Raw genomic sequence first — 20,374 nt, forward strand, 5'->3', positions numbered from 1 at the left:
TTAGTGCTTTTAACACATATGGAGTCAGAAAGTGCTGAGTTCTAAACTGGCCTCCTAGACAAGTCATTTAAACCTCTTTTATCCTCAATTTGCTCATCTATAAAAAATAATAACATCTATTTACTGAAGCTCAAATGAAATAGTGCCTAAAAAACAGTTTAGCAACTTCAAAGAGATATGTAAATTCTGTTATTAGTATTCATTACTTTGCTTTGCTTTCATGGCTTACATATGTCTTTTAAAATCTTAGGTTGTTGGTGAGTTTCCTGTGTATCCATATCTTTATCTTTAGGTACCTTCTTAATTTTCCTCCTCTTTGGAATTGATTTTTTTTAATCCTCAGAATTTTATTCTTGAGAGAGTTGCCCATTCTTCCTGGATTTTCCTTATGGAATTTTAGTCTTATGTGATTCTGCCTATCCTTTCTTGTATACATATTAGAGACAGAGGCAGCACAGTGTGTTTAGAGTGCTGGCCTAGTGTCAGGAAGACCTGGGTTCAAATTCCACACCAGACACTTACTAGCTGTGGGACTCTGAGCATAAGTGACTTAGTCTCTGTTTTTAAAATGGGTATAATAGCACCTACTTCCCAACATTGTGAGGATCAAATGAGGCAATAATTGTAAACAGTTTAGCACATTGCCTGACACATGTAGTAAGGTCTATATAAATGTTGTTATATTATATATTTTAATGGCATATATGTAATAAGGGATATTGTGCATGGTGATGTAAAGATGAATAACAGGTGACTGAGCAAAACTGTATTCATTTCCTACCCTGCCAGTGACTATTCAGATTGTATATCCCTTGCTCACTTTTGCACCTGTAAATGCTAAATGAGTGCTGGTATTTGTTGAGTGAGTAAGGAAATATATTGCCCCTGAACTCCGGAGTGTGACATATAATAGAAAACCTAGGAAAAGGAGAAGGGAACTTAGAAAGCAAAACATGTTTCATAAAGTTGGCACTGAGTGTCAAGAAGCAAAGGATGAATAAAGAAGTGACTGTGAGAGTCTCTGGTGTAACAGCATTGAGATGACGACTTCTGTTTTCTTTTTCCCTTTACTCCAGTGTGGTGTCCCTTTTCAAGAAGATGATGTCATTGTGCTTAATGGCAATAAAGAGGATGTGGATGTGTTAAAGAAGAGATTGGAAGATAGACGACTAAAAATGAAACTGGAAAAGGTAAAATATACTTTCTTTTCCAGCATATATACCAATGTGTTTATCTTTAATGGTTTTAGATGGTTTCTTGGCAAGATTGGTATTCAGCTGAATAATAATAAATGTGTTTTTAATGAGGATAAATACAATTTGTGTTATTCTTCAGCTTCTTAATAGCCCACAAGAAGGCCTTGGTACAAAGTCTTGATACTTGGAGCAATGGTCAGTTAACTATTCAAGGGTTTAGAGTTACTTATTGTTTTAATGTTCTTTAGTTTCACTTCAGTTATAGCTATATAAAAGCAGTGTGGCTTAACTGATAGAGTACCAGGGTTGCTTTCAGGAAGATAAGGATTCAAATCTAGCCTTTCTTGCTAGCTTTGTGACCTTGAGTAAGTTAGTTAACCTTTATATACCACAAGAAATTTGTTGAGAGTTTTTTAATCTAATAAATCTGAAGATTGACATCTACACAGTGGAAAGAATTCTCGATCCTGGAATCCTCAGACTGATCACAGATCATTTGATATTCGTAGAGGTGGGAGATGATGTCCTATGTAGAGAAATAGTTCAGGGAGTATAAGTGTTTGTCACTGTACCCAACACAAGCCTGATAAAAATACGAATTTTTAAGGGAAAAAAGTGGCCTGTATTAAAAAGACATTAAGGTAGATAATGCATTTTGGAATATTTTCTCCAAAAAAAGTTTTTAAGAAGTTCATATGTCCCCAAAAGAGTTAACCAGAATATGAAAAAGCAAATCATAGAAAAGTTAAAAGGAGCATCAGAGGTGAAATAATCCAACCTATATGAGCTTTGCTGGGTCAGCACATATTTGAGAAGTGCCACTAGAAACTTCCTTTCACACAAAACTTCTTGAGATTTAAGGATATCTGAGACACTTATTGCACTTCTGAAGTGTTTCACTTCCTAAAAAAATAAAAATAATATTAAAATAGTATTGCTACTAAATATGATATTCATTCAAGTTAAGTATTTGTATAAATGTTTTGATATTCCATATTATATTGTCACCAAATCAAGGAGTAAAATTTAAAAATTCGAGAGTGTAATGAAATACAAGATTCTAGAATGTTCAGAAATAGATTTGATGAACAAAGGCACAAATAATTCAATTTAGAAATGTTTAAGCGTTTACTACATTGAAACACTGCACTTGGAAGACAGTGCTTAATTAGTCATTAGTTTGTCTGAAAAAGGAGATGGTTTTAGTGGACTACCAACTCATTATGAGTCATTACTATGATGTGCAGCTAAAAAAATCATTAAAGAGACCTAGCATCTGGAAAGTAGGAGGTGAGACTTTCTCAGTCCTTTACCTCCCCTGATCATATCTAGAATATTTTGTTCAATACAGAGTTCTATGTTTTTGAAGGACATTGATTAGCTTCAGAGAATACAGGGGAGGGCAATCAGGGTGGTAAAAGTCCATGTTACAGGAAAATTAGTTGAAGGAACTAGTTATACTTGCCCTGGAGAAAAGACTTAAGAGTTATGACAGCTGTCTTCAAATGTTTGAAGGGTGTTCAGATAGAAGAATTAGACTTCTGTTAGAGCTTAAGAAAGTAGAAATAAGAGCAGTGGGTAGAAAATTCCTAGAAACAAACTTCCTAATAATTAGAGAGTTCCAAAAGTAAAATGAGCTGCCTCAGGAACTGGAGGTTATAGATCTAATCCACCTGCCCACCAGTGGAAAATTTTAAGCAAAAAATGAGTGACTATTTATTAGGTATGTTATTATGGAAGGAGTCATTTTGGGTATGGAGTAAGATACATTCTGAGGTCTCTTCTAACTTGGAAATTCTGTAACTCTGTGACTCAGATATGGGGATATCAAGATGAGACAGAACAGTCCCATACCTTCCAGAAATTTACCTTCTTTCTGGGTTGAGGGACAAAATATGTGCATAAGTAAAAATAAGATATATACAAAGTAAAACACTAAATAACTTCAGGAAAAAGAGAGTGCTATAAATGAGATGATTAGGAAAAAACTCATTTTTGGAGGTTGCATCTTTCTAAGGAGGTTAAGGGCTCTCCAGGGTGGAAGTGAGGGGCAAATAAAATTAATGACATGAAAGAGAGGAACTGTGCAAATTCCCAGAGGCCAGAATGGAATGTTGAATAGGAAGGGCAGTTAGCAGGACAGTTGGACTATAAAAGAATACAGAGGGAGAGGGGGCACCAGATTGTTGAAGACCAGACTGAGGATTTGGTCATCTATCCTATGGAGTCATCAAAATCTGGAGAGGAAACAAGTAGATAATGGAATAACATGATCAAACCTTAGGAATATCATTTTGGCAGCCGTTTGGAAGATGAGTTCAAAAGGGAGTGGTTGAGAAACAAGAAGACTAATTAGGAGGCTTACTCAAACAGTAAAGGTGAGAGTAATGAACCTAAACTATAGGTATAAAGCTCTGAGAGTAGAGAGAAAGGGACAAGTACAAGAGATGTTAAAATAGAAATGTTGGCAGCTAGTGGCAACGTAGATAAAATGCCAGCCCTGGAGTCATGAAGACTTAAATTCAAATATAGCCTCATACACTTTGACCTTGGGGCTAGCCATTTGACCTCTGTTCTGCCTCAGTTTTCTTATCTGTAAAAAATGGGAATATTAACAGCATCTACCTTCTAGGGTTGTTGTGATGTTCAAATGATATAGTATTTGTGAAGTGCTGAGCACAGTGCATACATGGTAGGTGTTATATAAATAATAGTGATGTTGATGATGACAATGACAGACTTGGTGACTGATTAGATCTAGAAGTAGAAAGTAGTTGAGGGAAGGAATCAAGGATGATTCCAAAGTTGAGAGCCTAGGTATCTGAAACAATGATGGTAACTTCAACAGAAAGAGGAGAATTGGGAGAAGAAATCAGTTGGTGGAGAAACAAGTTCTGTTTTTGTTGTGTTTGAGATGCCTACAAGTCATTCCAGTGGAGAGATCAGGAGGCAGTAATAATGAGACTTTAGTTAGGGGAGATGTTAAGCCTGGATGTATAGATTTAGAAATTATCTAGGTAAAGATGATAATTTTACCTAGGGAGCTATTGAGATATCATCTCTCTTATAGATTTCAGCCTAGAAAGGATCTTAGGGGTTACCAAATCAATTCAACTCACATTTATTAGTGCCTATTATAATAGGCTCTCTGCCAGGTTCTTGCATTACAAATAAAATTTCAACAGTACCTACCCTCAAAGAGTTTATAATTCTACGAGGAGAGATTATAAGAGAAAGAAGAGAAGAGGACCCATGACAGAGAGCCCTGAGGGATAACACTCACACATTTAACATCACCAGAGCTCCTAGGGCATTCATTGACTCAGGTTTACACACATGATTTAATAAAGATGTTGGGTAAAGCAGCAGTTTTCCAGGTATGAACCCCAACCTGGGACTCCTTGGGCAATCTCATGAACTTTTTGGTGGTCTGTAAAATCAAAGCTATTTTCACAATTCTAAGATGTTTTCTTTTCTAATGTGGTAAATATTGATAGGTTTAACACCCATAAATAAATGCCCTTGCAGGGCAAGAATTCCTGCAGTTGCCCTGAGACCAAAGAGTTTAAAGAACCACTGGTATATAGCACTGCCAACAGCTGTGGTTTAAAGAATGGCATCAGTTCAGAAGTGGGGCTCTTGAAGAGAACTTGTTCTCCCCAGCATCCTATTAATGTAGTGACTGTGGCCTGATTTGACAAGTAATACCCTTGGTTTGAGATTTGTTTTAAAGCTGGTAAAATGTTTCAGTGTATAATTGAATCTTATTGGGTTGAACACATTGGACTTTTAAGTTGAACAAAACCATAGACCATCAATTGTCAGAGCTTGGAAGGGACCTTAGTCAAAGCTTAGGGATCCTAGAGCAAGTTAGTCAATCTCCTTACATTCATTTTCTTTCCTTAACTAGTATTTTAAAGCCCTATAAGCCATGCAGTAAAAATTTAACAGCAATCATTATTCCAAAATGGGGAGCAATTTATCAGAAAGGTTTTATTTTAAGCATGAGCAGTGGAGAATTTTGAAGAAGCTTTTAGCTTTTAAAAGTTAGAACTTTGTTTAATCATGTTTCATTTTGCTAATAAATCACTTTTAGTAAAATGCTTATTATTTTAAAGAAAACCACCAGAGAATGGCTTGCCAAGTTCCTCAAAAGCTTATGTAAATGTTAGTTTTGATGAACATTTCATTCCCTTCTTTCATTTTCTTTGTTATAAGGGCTTACTCTCAGGGACAGAGAAGCATCCATTAGGAAATGTAGTTAAAGCAAGACAAAAAGAAAAATGTTTTTCAATCCAGTGAAAATTATGTACAGTTCTGTTACCAAGAGAACAGAATATTACCTCACGATTATTACATGATGCTAGATTACTTTATGATTTGTTGCCATGTTTAGAAAATGGTTTCCACTTGAAGTGAATATTTAATATATAATCTGATGTCTTTAAAGTTTATTTGTGACCTTTTTAAAACTAAATTCACTCATTTTTTAAGAAATGATTATCTGAGGAAGCTAGGTGGCTCAGGTGGATAAAGAGCCAGGTCTGGAATTGAGAGGACGTGGGTTCAAGTTTGACTTCATACACTTCCTAACTGTGTTACCTTGGGCAAGTCACTCAAGCCCCATTGCCTACCCCTTACCACCCCTTCTGCCTTAGAACCAGTGCTGAGTTATCAATTCTAAAACAGAAAGTAAGGGTTTAAAAAAAAAATGAATGTGTCCTTCTTTCACCCCAATTAGGATCATAGATTCAGAGTTAGAAAGAGCCTTTCAGATCATCTAGTATCAATCTCATTTTTTTACAGATGAGCCCCTTTGAGGAATTAAGGTTAGGCAGATAATAGCAATTTGGGATTCAAGTCCAGCCCTCTTCCCATTGCGCTATATACTTCCTATATGAGAATTTGCAACGCAGTGTGCCTTATGTGAGCAGGACCTTTGGATCTCAAAAAGATAGATGGGGAAATTTCATTTAACAACAAAAATTCTCCTTTTTGTATGGTGGGTTTTTTTTCCTCCCTTGCTGGTGATGCATTTGATGGATTGGTACCTCCTAAAAATGTCCTAGAAATGTCTCTTTAGCACCATCTCCTGGGTGCCAATGAAATAGTACTTAATTTTTAAAGAGAAAATTATATTCCAGTGATTCCTAGAACTGTAAAATGTTAGGACTATGAGGGGTACTCAAGATATTATAACACAACTCCCTTAATTTTGTAAGAGAAGGAAACTAAAACCCAGAGAAATCAGATGCTCTGTCCAAGATTCCATAGCCAACTAGTCTTAAAGCCAGACCTAGAACCTAGATCTTGACTGACAAATCTAGTTTTTAAACATTTACAAGTTTTATATTGCTACATACTGGGTTTGTTTTTGTTTTGAAGGGGAGATTGTCCAAGATTTTTATTACTGGGAAATTTGATGGTAAAAATTAACCAATCAAGTTCATTGATTAAAGTAGTTCTTTGCTCTAGAGGCCCCCATGTTTAGTCTAAATGTATATAAAGATACTTTAATTCCAAAAGTATCTTGGGGGCTGCTGGGTGGCACAGTGGATATAATGCCAAGCTTGGAGTCAGGAGGACCTGGGTTCAAATGTGCCCTCAGATATTTCCTAGTTACCTGACCCTGGACAAGTCACTTAACTCCAATTGCCTAGCCCTTGCTCCTGTCTTAGAATTGATAGGAGAGGAAAAGAAAAACAAATGGAGGGAAATATGCAACTACTAATTATAACTTTGAACATGAATGGGATCAATTCACTCATAAAATGGAAACAGAAAAATGGATCAAAAACTGGAACCCGACAATAAGCTGTTTACAAGAAACATGTTTAAAAATGAGAGACACACATAGAGTAAAAATCATGCCCAGAACAGAATATACTATGCCTCAACTGAAACAAAACAAAAAAAAAGGCAAGAGTTGCAGTCATGATCTCTACAAAGTTAAAGCTAAGAGAGATTATAATTGAAAGAATAAACAGGGAAACTATTATCTTAAAACATACCATAGATAATGAAGCATTGTCAATATGAAATCTATATGCACCAAAGATAGCCTCTAGATTTTAAAAGGAAAAGCTTAAATGAGCCCCAAATAGAAATAACAAAACAATAGTGGTAGAGAACTTCAATTTTTCCCTCTCAGAACTTGATAAATCTAGCCAAAAAAATAAGTCAAGGAGATGAACAAAATCTTGGCTAACTTAAGTATGGTAAATATCTGGAGAGAATTGAGTGAAAATAGAAAGGAATATATACCTTTGAAGCAGTACATAGTGTCTTTTTAAAAATTGGCCCTATTTTAGGGCACAAAAACATTATGGTTAAATGTAGAAAAGAAGAAATATTAAATGCATTCTTTCCAGACCATAATGCAATAAAAAATGTATATAAGAAGGGATTCATGGAAACACAAAGACAAATTAACTGAAGGCTAAATAACGTAAGGGGATGAATGGGTTAAAGAACAAGACATAGAAAAAAACAATACATTTGGTATTAATGGTAATAATGAAGTAACATATCAAAACTTGGGGATATAGAATAATAAACAGTAATTGCTTGTTATCTCTAAATGCTTGTTAATAAAATAGAGAAAGAACAGATAAATTAATTAAGAATGTAATTTTAAAAACTAGAAAGGGAAGAACTAGGTGGCTCAGTGGATTTGAAAGCCAGGCCTAGAGATGGGAAAGTCCTAGGTTCAACTCAGAAACTTCCTAGCTGTGTGACCCTGGGCAAGGCAATTAAACACTCCACCCCCACCCCTCACTTGCCTAGATCTTATCAGTCCTCTGCCTTGGAACCAATACACAGTTTTGATTCTGAGACCGAAGGTAAGGTTAAAAAAAAACAACTAGAAAAAAGGACAAACTAAAAATTCCCAATTATACACCAAATTAGAAATCCTAAAAATTAAAAACAAGATCAATAAAATATTGAATTAATAAATCTAGGAGTTGGGTTTATTTTTTAAAAATATAAAAAAATTAAATCCCTAGCATTAAAGATGAAAAGGGTGACTATACCCCTCCAATGGAGTTGGGTTTATTTTTTAAAAATATAAAAAAATTAAATCCCTAGCATTAAAGATGAAAAGGGTGACTATACCCCTCCAATGAAGAGAAAATTAAAGCCATCATTAGGAATTATTCTGCTCAATTATATGCCCACAAAGTCAACAATGTAAATGAAATGGAAGAATATGTTTAAAATATAAACTGCCTAGATAGCATATATAAATAAGCCTATTTTAGGAAAAAATTGAACAGGCCATAAATGGTTGTCTTGCCCCCTCCCCCCCCAAAAAAAGCATCAGGACCAAATGGACGCATGTGAATTCAACCAGTTAAAGATCAATTAATCCCAATGTGAAATGAATTATTTGAAATAAAGAGATGAAGAAGTTTTTACCAAGGTAAAACAAATTTTTTTTTTGTTTTTCTTTTTTGTTTAGGAAACAAATATGGTACTGATTCCTAAATCAGAAAGGGCCAAAACAGAGAAAGAAAATTATAGACAAATTTCATTAATGACTATGGATGCAGAAATCCTAAATAAAATACTAACTAGGAAACTACAACAATATATCACAAAGACTATATATATACATTGTGACCAAATAGGATTAATGCCAGTAATGCAGGGATGACTTATTATAATGAAAACTATCAACATAATTGACCAAGCTAATTACAAAAGTAATAAAAATCAAAATCATGATTACATCAATATATGCAGAAAAAGCCATTTGATAAAATACAATACTCATTCCTGTTTAAAAACATTGGAAAGCACGAGTATATAAATTAAGGATTTTTTAAAATGATACAAAGCATCTACCTAAAACCATTAGCAAGTGATATTTATAAAAGGGATAATAGAAGCCTTTCTACTAAGATCAGGAGTGAAACAAGTATATCCATTATTACTAATCTAATATTCTTTAACAAAGTATTAAAAATGCTAGCAATAGGAATAAGAGAAAATTCAACTAAAAAGTTAGTTGACATCAATAATTTTAATAAAGTAGCAGGATACAAAATTAGAGCATTTTTACATATCACTAACAAAGTCCTGCAAGAAGAGAGAGATACTCAATTTAAAATGACCACAGATAGAACCAACATAATTATAAAATACTTTTTACACAAATAAAATTAGACTGTTGAGATCTACCCCAAATATGTGAAGATTTCACCTATGGAATGGGCACATGTGAACAATTTGTTCCAATGGCCATGAAGGCAGCTAAATAAAGTGGCGGCTGTGAAGCACTTAGTCAGATATCAGAGACACCAACATCATCCACCACATTCCAGACCAAAACCAGTTGTTCTGACTTGGATGACTGAAAGAGAGTGAAGCTGATGACTTTGTGCAACTCTGCCTCACTTAAATCCAATTCATGTGGAAGTCAAGATACCATGTCAGGATGTCATTGGTCCTTTTTGAAAATGAGGGACAAATAACACAGAAGGCAGATTTTTTTTTTTTAAAGATGGTCTTTGCAGTGGCCTCTTAAAGTCCTATCCAGGCTCAAAATCCATTATCCTGTGATCCCTCTTATTTTTGCTTGGGGCAAGGTGGGGTAGGAAGTAGGAGGCCTTATTCACAGGATAAGGTGTAATACAAGCAAAAGTTCAAAAGGGGTTAGAAGATAAATCTAGCAGTGTTCTAGGAAATTTTTAGCTGGAAGGACACCTTCCTGAAAAAAATAGCCCAGGCTGTGGCACTTACCCTATTTTAATTTTGACTGTAATCATCCATCCCCTAGCAAATTCTAAATTGTTTGGAAGCAGGATGTGGTATTATCTCATCTCTGTATCTTCAGTTCATTATACAGTGCAATGAAAATAATTAGAGGATTAGTAAATATTGGATTGAAATTCATCAAATTATTCATTTAGCTGATGTTTAATAGGTGTATACTGGGCTATGAAATGAATGATACTTTATCAAAATTTATGTTTTTCAGTCAAAAAGGGAGTTCTGGTACTTGCTCAGCTACTAAACTAACTTATAAATTTTGGGAAATTACACTACAGTTTTTGAATCTCTGTTTACCTATAAAGTGAGAAATCAAATGATCTCTATGGTACCTTTTCAACTCTGCAATCCTGTGTTTCCTGTGAATTAATGGAGTCTCAGAGGTGTACTCCAGGAGGAACAAATTCTCTTATTTTAAAGCACATTAACATGGCCAATAGACCTACATCTATTTCAAAGTCACTTTTGTCAATGTGATTCTTCCTATTTGTTTAAGAATATTTTCATATTTCATCTTCCTCCCTTTTTCCTTTTTTTTTTTTTTTTTGCTAGAAATCAAAGAAATCCAAGGCAGTAGAATCAGCTTCTAAGCCAGATGTCACTGAAGGTAACATTTTAATATAGCTTCATTGTGCTGAAAAGTTATTTCCTTCACTCCCTCCCTTCCTAATTTCATATTTCTAATTCTTTTATAGAGTCTCCAGGGCCATCAAAGGTTAAGGGTGGGAAATATGAAGAAACAAGCCTTAATTCTAGAGAGAAGAAACTCAGCTCTACCCAGAAAAGTGCAGGTTTGTTTATTCAGAGAAAATAATTGTTTGTTTAGGGCAGAGGTTCTTAATGTTTTCCTAATACATATAATAACAATTTCCAGCATATGTTTTCTGAAATTTTAAGATCCAAATTGTCTCCCTTCAGAAATGGTATAAGCAATTTGATTTGGATTATATGTGTATTATCATGCAAAACATACTTCCATATTGGTCAGAGAATATTCTAAGAATAAGAGAATAAGAAGAAAACCAAAACCTCAAAATAAAATCATAAACTAATGTGAAAGATAGTAAGATAGTATACTTTGATCTGCATCAGACAGTTCTTTCTCTAGAGGTGGATTGCATTCTTTGTCATAAGTCCTTCAGAATTGTCCTGGATCACTGTATTGCTTAGAGTGTAACAAAGTCTGTTTCAGTTGATCATCATTCAATATTGCTGTTACAGTGTACAATATTTTCTAGGTTCTGCTTATTTCATTCTGCATCAGTTTGTGTAGTTCTTTCTAGCTTTTTCTGAAATCATTCTGCTTATCATTTCTTATAGCACAATAGTATTCCATCACCACAATTTGTACGGCAATTTCCCATTTGATAGATATCCCCTCAATTTTCAGTTCTTTGCTACCATAAAAGGAACTGCTATGAATATTTTTGTACAAATACGCCCTTTCCCCTTTTTTATGATCCATGATCCCTTTGGTGTACAGATAGGCAGGGGTTTTTGATTTTTAAAAATTCTGATAATTATTTCAGTATAATTAGTTTACTTTGTAATGCTATGTATTTTATTTTATGCATCTAAAAACATTCTGAAAAGAGTCTATAGGCTTCATCAGATTGCCAAAGGATGGAAAGAACTAGATATGCATCTCTTTTTCACCATTATCTTACTGTTCTCAAAGGAGTAGACAAATAAGAAAATCCGAAATTGAAATTAGTATCAATTTGTTATTATTTCATTTAGGATAAAAGGTTAACTGGAAAAAACAGTGATACTGCTACTGACACTGATTTGGACAAATCTTTTCAATATTGATACTCATTTATAACATTGTTACTTATTTTACAAATGAGGCAACTTCCTCATTTGTAAAATAAGTAACAATGTTAATTGAATTATTTGAAATAAGAGATGAAGAAGTGTGACAGTCACAACCAGACAGCTAGTCATAGGCAACCTGGACAGTTCAATGGCTTAGTGGATAGAACATCAGGCCTGGAGTCAGGAGGACTAGGTTCAAATTTGGCCTTAGATTGTTCCTAGCTATGTGACCCTGAGCAAGTCACTTAACCTCAATTGCCTAGCCCAGGGGTCATGAGAGCCATAAACGCCACATTTTTTAAAATGTAATTTCCTGAGAGCTGTACAGTGCTCACAGTACACGCTCCTGTAACAGCACCTGAAAAAAAATGGACTTTATGGCTCCTGCAGAAAGAGCCATATCTGGCCCTCAAAAGAACCAGATATGGCTCGAGAGCCATACGTTGCCGACCCCTGGCCTAGCCCTTGCCACTCTCCTATCTTAGAATTGATACTAAGACAGAAGGTAGGGGTTTAAAAAAAAAAAAAAAAGGCAGCAGTAATCAGGTATTGAAACTCAGTCTTCTCCACTCTCTCCAAATCCATTGCTCTTTTGCAATTCATCTTTTATGTGGAAAATGTTTACATTTTTCTGATGTATTATATAAAATAAAATTACCTTAATGAATTACCCTTTTTCGTTGACCAAACCCAGAACTAAATTTTCTAGCTATGTCAATATTGGAGAATTGGGAATTGTGACTATGTAACTTGTATAATTTGTAATTATTAAGAAGATAGGAGGAAAATGTGCTTAAGGAACAGATTGACATTTATGATTAAATGCAATATGGAATGTTTTCTCTCAAAAGGAAAAATAATGTTAACTTGATAATGTTAGAATTAAAACTGGTGCCTTTGGCTTTTTCTGTTTTTCTAGGAACAAATGGAAGTTCCTCAGGAAAAATCAGTAAGTCTTCCTCTGGAACCACCAAGAGATCTATAGCAGACAGTGAAGAATCAGAGGCCTACAAATCAATTTTTACAACACACAGCTCAGCCAAACGCTCTAAGGAGGAGTCTTCCAATTGGGTTACTCACACATCATATTGCTTCTAAAGTACTATTCTGTGTAATATTAGCTTCTCTTCCCCAAGAAAGAATAGTTTTTGCCTAGGGTAGTCATTGTAATCTGATATTATCTGGTTTATTATATTGGAAAATGTTTATAAACTTGCCCTTGCCTATGTGAAGTATAATAGTTGTAATTATTGAGTGTGTAGGAAAGATAGCATATGCTCAGGTAATTGAGAAATTCAGTATTTATAGAGCCTATCATTGGAGAATATTAAACTAAATATTAAAAGACATCAAATGCTTAAAGTAAATTTGTATTTCATCTTTACTTTAAAATTTTTCATTGTTTTGGTCATAAAATAATGAAAAATCTAACAACAGCCTTTTTCATCTTATATTTCAGATCCAGTTTAAGTTAAAATAAAGTATATACTAATAATGAAACTACCGCTTACTTGTCTTTTGTGTCTAATAGCAAAGTATACCTACTCTGGTCTCTTAGGGGCATTTCAGAAGAGGTCATACCCTTAATTTCAGCCATAGAAGGAGCCAGATAGTTTGGACTTGTCTAAAATAATTAAGAGGAAAATGTCTTCCATCTGTGACCTTAAAAATACAAGGAATATAGTTTGACACTGGTGTTGTATATATAAAATGTAGGCAAGGTGAAGGGTCAGATAAGGAAAAAGACAACAGTTTTTTGATGAGCTAATGGGTTGGGCAATGTCAAAGGACATTAACATGACCCAAATGAATCTTGATCAGTGTAATCAAATGAAGAGCCCCCTAGGATCTTTCTGCCTCTCCAGGTCTTAGTTCTTTGTTGCCAGCTTTGGTGTTCTCTTCATATAAGAATTTTTTCTTATAAAATCATTGTTCTGACACTGTAAATTTTCTTGTTAATCTTAAGTCTCATTGAATGTTTCCATTTAAAAATGCAAAGTGACTACATGTGTCCTCTTTTTTCATTTTATAATTATTTTAATAGAAGTTGGTTATTTTGATTGATATAAATTTCATTTCCAATAGAATGCAAGTTCCTTAAAGGGCAGCCCCATGTTTTATCCAAACCTGGCATGGTCATCTTGCAGTTATTAGCTATTTAATTGTTAAATGGAGTCTTCTTTCATAAGCTATTCATTTTAGCAAGCACTGTGTGCCAATTCCATGCAGAGCATTATATATGTGCCAGATGCTGGAGGCAAAAGGAGAACTGAAAAATGATCAGTGATTGAACCTAGGCTTGCCTGCCCTCAAGGAGCTAAGTACACAATTAACTATAGCTAAGTGTCCTTGACTGATAATCACTTTGTCTCTTTGGAGGCCTCATTTTCCTCTGTAAAATGAGAGAATTGAATTTAAATGATTACTGCCACCCTTTCCAACTCCAAAAGTATGCAGTTCTGTAGTAGAAGGTAGTATGCTCCTGGGGCTCAGAGGTAAGGGATCACATCTGATTTGTGGAATAGAGGAAGGTGTTCATGGAAGAGGTAGGTATTGTGTTGGGTCTTGAAGGATGTGTAAGATTTCAGCAAGTGGAGTTGTGAGGGAAGAGCAATTTAGTAGAATGGCATGCTCAGTAGATTGGAGGTAAGAAAGTCTGAAGTGTTTATGGGAATAGTATTGCATTATAACTGCAGTGTAGGGGAATAGAGAGAGAGAAAGCAAGAAAATCAGGTTGGTGCCATGTTATGGAGGACAAATTATCAGGTTGGAATTCATCTTCCTTTGACTCCAATCTGGTTAGAGAACCCTTCAAGTGGCTCTCTATTGCCTCCTGAGTAATTTGGCAGTGCCACTCCATAGAATGGATTGGAGGAAGAAGAGACATGAAAGCAGGGGAGACTAATCAGGAGGCTGTTTGCAGGGTTTCAGTTCAATTCAGCAAACATTAAGTACCAATGTGCTAAGAACCAGGCATATGAAAACCACTCCCATTTTCCTAATGCCAAGAAGTGATGAGGCTCTAATCTGGGCTGGTGACTATGAGAAGATATGCCAAATATGAGCCTTCATAGCCTTGAAATCAATGTATTCTTTCACCAGAACCTAAAATTTTATTAAATGAAGATATCCTTAACTATTGTTTATCTTCTCTAGACTCAGCTTTGTAATTCAATATTCAATATTCATCAATGAGCTAAAATTAGTCTTTATCTTAATCCTTTTGGTTGCCATTCTTTAAATGAAAGATCTACCAGCTGATGGTACTTTTTAACATAAAAGTGAAAGGAAAAACAGTTGTGTAATAAGCATAATTTCCTGATTATTGGCTTTCTTAAAAAACTTTTACCTTCTGTCTTAGTAGCAATTCTAAGGTAGATGGGGGGGGGGGGGAGGAAGGGCCAGGCAATTGGGGTTAAGTGACTTGCCCAGGGTCACTTAGCCTAGGAGGTATCTGAGGGCAGATTTGAACCCAAGGCTTCCTGACCCCAGGCCTGAATTCTATCCATTGTGCTACATGACTGCCCTCCTAGGAATTTTATGTTTTATGGAATGCATCATCACCTCTTCCATATATCCATTACCTAAAATATCCTCTAAGACTTTCCTTAGTTATTAGCTCTTTCCTTAGTTATTAGCTCTTCTATGAAACTTTTTCCCACAAATCTTCATTTTCTCCTTAAAGTCTTCTCTGACTTCATGATTATCACTGAGGATTCTTGTTTATACACAGGTTGGACCTACATGCCCTCTCATAGTTTTCACTTCTGACTATGCTTACCTGTCATTTGTTTTCCTTCTTTGAACTCTTAGGCCACCATATCATCAGCCCCAGGCTATTCTGCCCCAATATCGCCCTATCTTGTATTGCTAATTTTTTTTCTCATGTGTCATGAATAAATAACTCATTTTGGTGTCCATATGCCTGGTTCTTAGCACATTGGTACTCATTGTTCGTTGAATTGAACCAAAATCCTGCAAACAGTCTCCTGATTAGTCTCCCCAGCTTTCATGTCTCTTCTTCCTCTAATCCATTCTATGGAGTAGCACTGCCAAGTTACTCAGGAAGCAACAGAAAGCCTCTAAAGGGTTATCTAACCAAAATAGGGTCAAAGGAAGTCATGATATAAAATGCCCACGCAGTTATCCAAACTAGACTGTAGGCTCCATGGAAACGGATTGTGTTCTCCTAGACTATCTGTATTCCTTCTACAACGCAGCCTAATACAAGGCAGCACATAGCAGATACTCAGGAAAAGAAAAAAAGATAAAAACTTACGTGAAAATGTGTTAATGCAATTGGTAAATAAATAAAATAAAATAAAGTTAAAAGAAAAAAGAAAAAGATATTAAAGCCTTGTGTGAGTAAGTATAAAAAATTCCCTATTTTAGGATAGATATTGGTATGTAACTCCATATGTAACTAAGTTTGGGGTCTTTATGTATATTTTTTAAACATTGACAATCTAGGTCTTTTTATGTATATTTTTTTAAACGTTGACAATCTATGATACTTATATTCCTAGAACTCTAGGTATTGTTTGTAAGGGAAGAGACATTTGGAATAAAGACTGACATTACACAGGCGTTAGGCCTTCTCCTGTGGTCTCCCAGTGGTCTGGGTCATTATCCTCTCCCCACCCCCCATCGCCAGAGCAGCTGTGATGTGTTCTGGTGACTGGGGCAGTTGGTGATGTCACAACAGACAAAGACAGCTTGGCTTTCAGTTTCCCAGATGCCTGGGGAAACACACTCACCATGAGCGAATACTCTTCCCACTCTGCTCATCATGCATATGCTGAAATGCTCTTTGTTCTTCCTGCTGGGCACTACTTTAGGGTATGCCTTTATATTCTCTTCGCTGAAAGAGAAAGCCAAAGAACCTGTGGGTGATTTGCCTTGCGGAGGAGGCCACTTTCGGATGAGGCAGAATCTGTCCGACCAGGCCAAAGGCTGGCTTGGGAATAAATGGATCTGGCTGCTTTTTGTTGGACTACTCTATGCTATAGTAAGATTCCGAGGGGAAGGTGTCAAAAATAAGGTGAGGATCCAGTTTTGAATGGAAGTGAAGTATTGATTGTGTGGCCTTTATATCTTGGATCACATGGTGTCTGTGTCTGAGTTTGATCAGGTTTTATTTTCAATACAGGTGTCAGAAGAGGTAAATGTCGGGGACAGAAGATACCTGTGACAGGGAAATCATTGGATTCAAAAATTACTATATATCAGGAAAAGAACCTGACCAAAATGGAGAGAGGTTTAGAACTCATAGTGGGAATCAGCCTATCAAATGAGCCCTTTAAACTTGTTCTCAGCCTATCAAAATGATCCCTTTAAACTTGTTCTCTAAACTTGACAACCCAAGGAACTTTTATTTCTTCAGTGATTAACTATCAGGAACTATCCACAGGCCTTATCCTGGAGCTCACTAACTTGGAAAAAATATTTACACAAGAGATTCAAATACACAAACTTCACAGATTGGGATGTCCTTCAGATAAAAGAAAATAGCTTTTATGGGTGAAAATTGGCTCACTATCCTTTTGAATACAGCTCTGTCTTTTATAGCGACTAACCTGATAATTCTGTAATTATTTCCTATAACATACAAATATAATAATATAATTCAATATGATTCTATAATATGTAGGTTTATCCTGTCACTTGGGGTGAGGGTGGGGAAGGTCAGCTAATATATTTGTTATACTTTGACAGGAATCACTACTTTAGACTGACTTTCACACTGTCCCCCAAGTAATGATTCATTACTAATATTTTTTTTGACAGGATAAAGACCTAAACAGCGGAGGCTCTCCATACCGCTCCCTACAAAAGAAAAATCAGAATGCTGCCCCTAACAAAGACTATGCACTGAATACCTTAACCCAACTGGAGATGGATCTGGTGACATTTGTGTCTAAAGTGCGAAGTCTCAAAGTCGCCATGGCAACTGGTAGTTCCCTCAAACTCCCAGACTCAGAAGTCCCTTCAGATCCACACAACAATATTACAATATATGAGATATGGGGAGAAGATGACTCTGACTAGATTGGTTTGGATGTCAAAGTAGGAGAAGGAAAAAAAGTCGAATGATTGACAGACACTATGCAAACTAATAAACTATTCCCAAGAAAATGATTTCCTCATTTGTACCTTTTTTTAATATTTCAAAAATTTTAACTTCTGTGTCATGTGAAACTGGTGACTTCAAGTTTTATTTTTAACTGGGGAATTATGTTACTAGTCAACACATTCTCCAAAATTGCAAGGGAAACTTTCTCCTTGGCCATAGTACTAATGATCTTTTCTCTGTTTTAACTGGGTCTGGAGAATTATTGGAAAAATACATTTGTGGAAAGGGCCTAATTTTTTCATAAAAACTTTTTTTCCTTCCCTAATTACAAAAATATATGTTCAGTGAAGAGTATTATTTCTGTCCTGATAATGTACATTTCAGAAATATAGCCTTTGATTTAGCTGCCTGAATAGAGAGCTCCTGGTATCTTTAAGACAATGGTATTAAAGTTGGGCCAAATTCAAATATGGCTTTTGGAATGTGACTATGCAACCCTGCAGAATGTGTCATGTAGCTATAATTCTTCTCACCATTCCCAAGAGTTTGAACATTGGATCAGATGAAAATTCTTTATTCCTTGCCCCTTGTCCTTTGATATTGATGGTGGTGGCATAGAGTTCCTCAAGAGTAGATTTTATAAGCATGAAAACTTTTGCATTTAGATCCATCATTTTTCCCCTGTGTGTTTCACATTACGGAAGCTGAAGAAATGGATTTCCATTTCAGCCAGTAATTAGCAAATGTGTATTTGTTTATAAATGTTTAGTACAATCCTTAATAAAGTTCATGTGATTTCAGAACATTTGGATGATGAAAACTATTCCTACACTGAAATGAAATGCAACCACATTTTCCATCAGTAGAATATAAATGATTAACCTCTAAAATATTGAAGAGCAGCATATACACCACAAAAAGGAATCTTTGCCAACAGGATGATTATGAACTGTTAAGAGGAACAAGCAGTCACTGGAAATTTGGGGAAATTTTGGTGAAGTGTACAAACCATAGTCCTCTGATTTAGGTAAAGTGGAGCTATTTTGCCTTTTTTTTTTTTTTCATTAATAAAGTAGAAATTTGATGCTGATTCAGTCACACAAATATTCCTTGGTTGTTTGCTATTATGAAGTATATAAATGGAGTAATACAAATTTGATAGAAGCAACCTGAAAATCTGGATTTACAATATAGGCCTAGAGTAGCCCCATACCATTCTGGCTACAAAAATCTTTGTCTAGAGAAGCCTTCTGATTGGCCAGTCAGCATTTGTGTTCGTGACTACTAATGGGCAGCTAGAATTGGTTCAGTAGATAAAGTATTGGGTCTGGAATCAGGAAAACCTGAGTTCAAATCTGGCCTCAAACACCAGCTATGTGATCCTGGGCAAGTCACTTAACCCTGTTTGCCTCAGTTTCCTCATCTATAAAATGAGCTGGGGGAGGAAATGGCAAACCACTCTACTATCTTTGTCAAGAAAATCACAAATGAGGTCATGAAGAGTCAGACACAACTGAAATGACTGAATGAGGTTGAATTAGTAGAAGGGAATCAATAAAAGTGTTTTGATGGAAAATATATTCCAACTTCCAAATAACCAATTTACAAATATGTTGCATTCGGGGCAGAGCCAAGATGGCAGCTTAGTAGCAGCAAAAGCTAAAACTGCTCCAAGAACCCAAACCAACCATAAAATAGTGCCTCAAAATGACTGAAGTCAGAGATCTAACAAGAAGATGGAGTGAGGGGGCTCTCCTGCAGAAAACAACTTGAAAGGTAGGCAGAGAGAATTTTCACAGGATAAGTGAAATGAAGTAAAACTTCACACATAGGAGTACTGGCTGACCACCCCCCACCTACTGCACCAGGTTCTGAACCTGGGCATAGGCCAACCTTGGGATCCTGCATCCCTGCCTAAGCCAACAGCAGAGCACCTCTCACCCTCTCTGTGAAGTTTACTGGCACCAGCCCTGGTGAGGCCCTCAAGTCCATAGAGCTTGGCCCTTTCAAGACTGGTGAAGCCCATAGCTCCAGGGCAAAATAGCTCACTGTGCTCAAAACCTGCAAGCCATCAGCTGAGGAGACAGAATCAACAGTTTTCAGAATTCAGAATGCCCAATCCACAGGCAAAAAAAAGGCTAGGAAAATGAGCAAAGAGCAAAAAAAAAAAAAATTTAACTATGGAAAATGTTTATGGAGACAAAGAGCAAGGCACTGATTCAGTAGAGGATAAGTAAAAGCAAAGCAAGCACATGCAGAACTTTAGCAAAAATTGGGAATTGGTCTCAGGCACTGGAAGAACTTAAAAGGGAATTAAATAAGAGGTAAAATAAAATGGAATAAAGAAACAAAAGCAATGCAAAAAGAAAATAGCTTAAAAAAGTAAAACTGGTCAAGTGGAAAAAGAGGCACCCAAAAAAATCAATGAAGAAATTAGTTTCTTAAAAAAAAAATTCACCTACTGGAAAAGGAGGTAAAAAAATCCAATGAAAAGAGTTCCATAAAAAAGTAG

General features: G+C 35.7%; 2 protein-coding genes across 2 annotated transcripts in view; both read left to right on the plus strand.

Annotated features, from left to right (window-relative positions):
• Nucleotides 1-13,271, plus strand: part of RTF2 (replication termination factor 2) — a 75,918-nt gene extending 62,647 nt beyond the window's left edge. Inside the window, exons 6-9 of the mRNA XM_044663836.1 lie at nucleotides 1,077-1,190; nucleotides 10,524-10,578; nucleotides 10,667-10,762; nucleotides 12,709-13,271. Coding sequence (XP_044519771.1) covers nucleotides 1,077-1,190; nucleotides 10,524-10,578; nucleotides 10,667-10,762; nucleotides 12,709-12,887 — 444 coding nt within the window. The 3' untranslated portion in view covers nucleotides 12,888-13,271. The remainder of the gene's footprint in view (nucleotides 1-1,076; nucleotides 1,191-10,523; nucleotides 10,579-10,666; nucleotides 10,763-12,708) is intronic.
• A 3,307-nt stretch (nucleotides 13,272-16,578) lies between these two features.
• Nucleotides 16,579-17,914, plus strand: LOC123235077 (protein FAM209B-like). Its single transcript, XM_044661129.1, has 3 exons — nucleotides 16,579-16,830; nucleotides 16,939-16,950; nucleotides 17,577-17,914. The coding sequence occupies exons 1-3, from the start codon at nucleotides 16,579-16,581 to the stop codon at nucleotides 17,835-17,837; spliced, it is 525 nt and encodes a 174-aa protein (XP_044517064.1). The 3' UTR covers nucleotides 17,838-17,914.
• The last annotated feature ends 2,460 nt before the right edge of the window (nucleotides 17,915-20,374 follow it).

This window comes from Gracilinanus agilis, chromosome 2, assembly GCF_016433145.1.
Source record: "Gracilinanus agilis isolate LMUSP501 chromosome 2, AgileGrace, whole genome shotgun sequence".
Classification (NCBI taxonomy): Eukaryota; Metazoa; Chordata; class Mammalia; order Didelphimorphia; family Didelphidae; genus Gracilinanus; species Gracilinanus agilis.